Source organism: Microcaecilia unicolor, chromosome 10, assembly GCF_901765095.1.
Source record: "Microcaecilia unicolor chromosome 10, aMicUni1.1, whole genome shotgun sequence".
Taxonomy (NCBI): Eukaryota; Metazoa; Chordata; class Amphibia; order Gymnophiona; family Siphonopidae; genus Microcaecilia; species Microcaecilia unicolor.
Window position 1 is genome coordinate 207,020,762 of NC_044040.1, and position 2,829 is coordinate 207,023,590.

Sequence of the window (2,829 nt, forward strand, 5' to 3'; positions counted from 1 at the left end):
TAACCAAATCGGCTTCAACTTTTTGACGTCGCCCCGCCTCCTGCGTTCTTCAACCTCCTTGGCCTATACCAAGATATCCTTGGGGAGGGGGGGCTGGGGAAAGGTTAGAGAGCGAGAAAAGGGGGCGGTGATCTAAAAGGTGGAGAGGCGTTTTATTGGCTGAGACGCTACTTCCGCTACCTAGCCTTGAGTTTTTACAGTCGATTGCCGAATCATCGCCCCGCCCTGTGGCAAGCCGATGTGTGCGTGACCGCGGCCGTTGCGTTACGTAACGGACTCGGTCAGAAGGTCTTATGACGCGCCCAGCGCAGGGACGGGGAAGATGGTGCTCCGGCGGCTGCTCTTCTCGCTGCTGAATAACCGGCAGCTGATCGAGAAATTGGCCGAGTCGCGGCCTATCCGGCGGGCGGCGCAGATCACCGCCTTCGCCCTGACCAAGGCCCAGATCACGGGGACCGACGCGGCGCGACGACTCCTGGCCTCCGACGCGCTGCGTCAGCTCAAGCAGGAAGTGGCCAACCGAACCCCGGGCTCCGACACCCTGCGCCACATCGAAGCGGCCGAACTAGGCCGCAGGATGAACAGGGTGGGCCGGACCTTCGTCAAGGAGGTGCGGGAGGGCCTGGAGGCCATGAAGCAGCAGCAGAACCGAGGGGACAAGTGAGGCCTTTTGGCAAGAAAAGCTCCGTGTTTTAATCTCACGACACAACTTCATTTTGCCTTAACCAGAAGGGTTTCAGTGAATAAAATGCATTTACCAGCGGTGACCTCTGCGCTCAACTTGTCTGCATAGGAATGATACCTACTAAAAATGCAAATATATGGACTTCCAAGACTACTTAATAATACTCTACCGCCTGGGAATGAAAAAAAATGAAGACAAAGACACCCTATGTAAATCAATGTAGGGTGTTTTTTTGAGGGGGTACTTGGAGGTACTGAGTACCGGCACCTTTTCCTTTGTCTGCAAAAGTTGACCCGTGGAACCCAAGTTTTAATGAAAGAGCTCAGGCTCTACACACCAATTCTGGCTTGTCATAGATTCTGTGACTGGTTGCAGGGGGCCTGGCTATTGTGGGGTGGGTCCCTCAGTGATCACCCCACCCCTGAAGGGTAGCCTAGCATTTGAGTACTGGCACCTTTTCCATCGTCTGCTAAAATCGACCCATGGTCCCCAAGTTTTAATGAAAGAGCTCAGGCTCGACCCACCAATTCTGCCTTGTCATAGATTCTGTGACTGGTTGCAGGGGGCCTGGCTATTGTGGGATGGGTTCCTCAGTGATCACCCCACACCTGAAAGGTGGCCTACTAGCATTTGAGTACCCGCACCTTTTTTGCTAGAAAAACACACAGTATAAATGTATTGCTGGAAATCAGCTGAGCTTTTATTAGGGGACAAAGGTCAATAAACAAGGAATTGGTACAGGCAGTCACTTACAAGTACAAAACAAGTACTTGCATATAATGTGTAAAATGGCTTTGATTGTAGCCACAGCAAGGCGGCCTTATCAAATCCCACCCCCTTGCCCTTTTATGCAGAGACTAGGCACAACTTAAATATCTTGACCTGTTCTTTCAGTGGTAAACAAAAACCTGAACGTTTGTTTGAAGACCTGTAGTACACTTTTCTGTATAATGTTCAAAGGTTTCAGTTTATCAAACCATTTGGTCACGTGCAGAAGGGATAACAATGATGATCTGGTCAAGTAACTTGATTAAAGTTGCAGTAACCTGTTCTGTCTTTTGGTCAGTTTAAGTGAATTATTAAAGGCCTTATTCACTTGCTACTAGAACGCGACAGTCACTTGTTGAAGGGTGGTTTTAGACCTAGGTATTAATGGTCTTTAAAAAAGTTGCATTTTATCTAGAGAAAACAGAGCATAGGTGTTGTTCGTTTATTAAGAGGACCTTTTACTAAACCACAGTAGGCTCTAAGTGTGCAGTGCACGCCCAAATGAGACTACCACCAGGCCAGCACACCCTCCTGGTGGCAAGTTCAGATTTGGTGCATACCCATAATGTGTGGACAAATTATTTATTTTCTCGTACACATGCCAGTTCCAGCAGTAATGGGCACTTGGCACTTGCCAACCAGTCACTGCATGTATAGTGTGTGAGCCTTTAATGCTAGATCAAGGGGTGGTGTTAAGGGCACAGGCCAGTTTTGGGCGCACGCTGGTTTCATTTTTACTGCATGCTTTTTTCCCATCCTATTTTTAAAAAAAAGCCATTTTTGTACATGTGATAAAAACTGGCTCGACACGTGCCTACACAACAGCAGGCCACACTTCTTACCGTGGCTTAGTAATAGGGCCCCTAAAATGCTCGATACCCCACCATTTCTGAATAGAGGCCGTGGCAGCTAACAAAAACATTACAAGTGAATTGTGAAAAGAAAGCCAAAGATAGATAGGAAAGGAAAAGACCAGGCAACAGAGAAACAATCATACATGTTTAATGAGTGCTAGACCCTTCTGTTTTTCAACTCCTAAATCTATAAGAGTAGCAACAACTTTCACTTTGGTATTTTCAAGGTCTTGTTAAGCAGTATATTATTTCTTCTTTTGTCCAGCTGGTGGATCATCAAGTTTAAGTGCTTATGTATTATATTTTCATATCCTGCCAGAACATTGTTCTCTTTCTTATAAATCAGGTGTTAGTCTTGTGTATGGAAGTAGACTAGAGCTTAATGTTTGTGTTCTGAAGTCTTTACAACCCTCCCTTTGACACCTCTATTTTTTCTGCTGTCTGACCCCAACTCCTACTATGTATAGTAAATCAGAGACATATTCAATCAGTTATAGAAACATAGGCTATTTATTTATGTAC

General features: G+C 46.3%; 1 protein-coding gene across 1 annotated transcript; it reads left to right on the forward strand.

Annotated features, from left to right (window-relative positions):
- Window positions 1-205: 205 nt before the first annotated feature.
- On the forward strand, window positions 206-1,057 carry NCBP2AS2 (NCBP2 antisense 2 (head to head)). Its single transcript, XM_030216578.1, has one exon. It carries the CDS (start codon window positions 323-325, stop codon window positions 662-664), a length of 342 nt encoding a protein of 113 aa, XP_030072438.1. The 5' UTR covers window positions 206-322; the 3' UTR covers window positions 665-1,057.
- The last annotated feature ends 1,772 nt before the right edge of the window (window positions 1,058-2,829 follow it).

Coding starts and splice junctions, on each gene's coding strand:
- NCBP2AS2 (XM_030216578.1), top strand. CDS start 323: ATGGTGCTCCGGCGGCTGCTCTTCTCGCTGCTGAATAACCGGCAGCTG.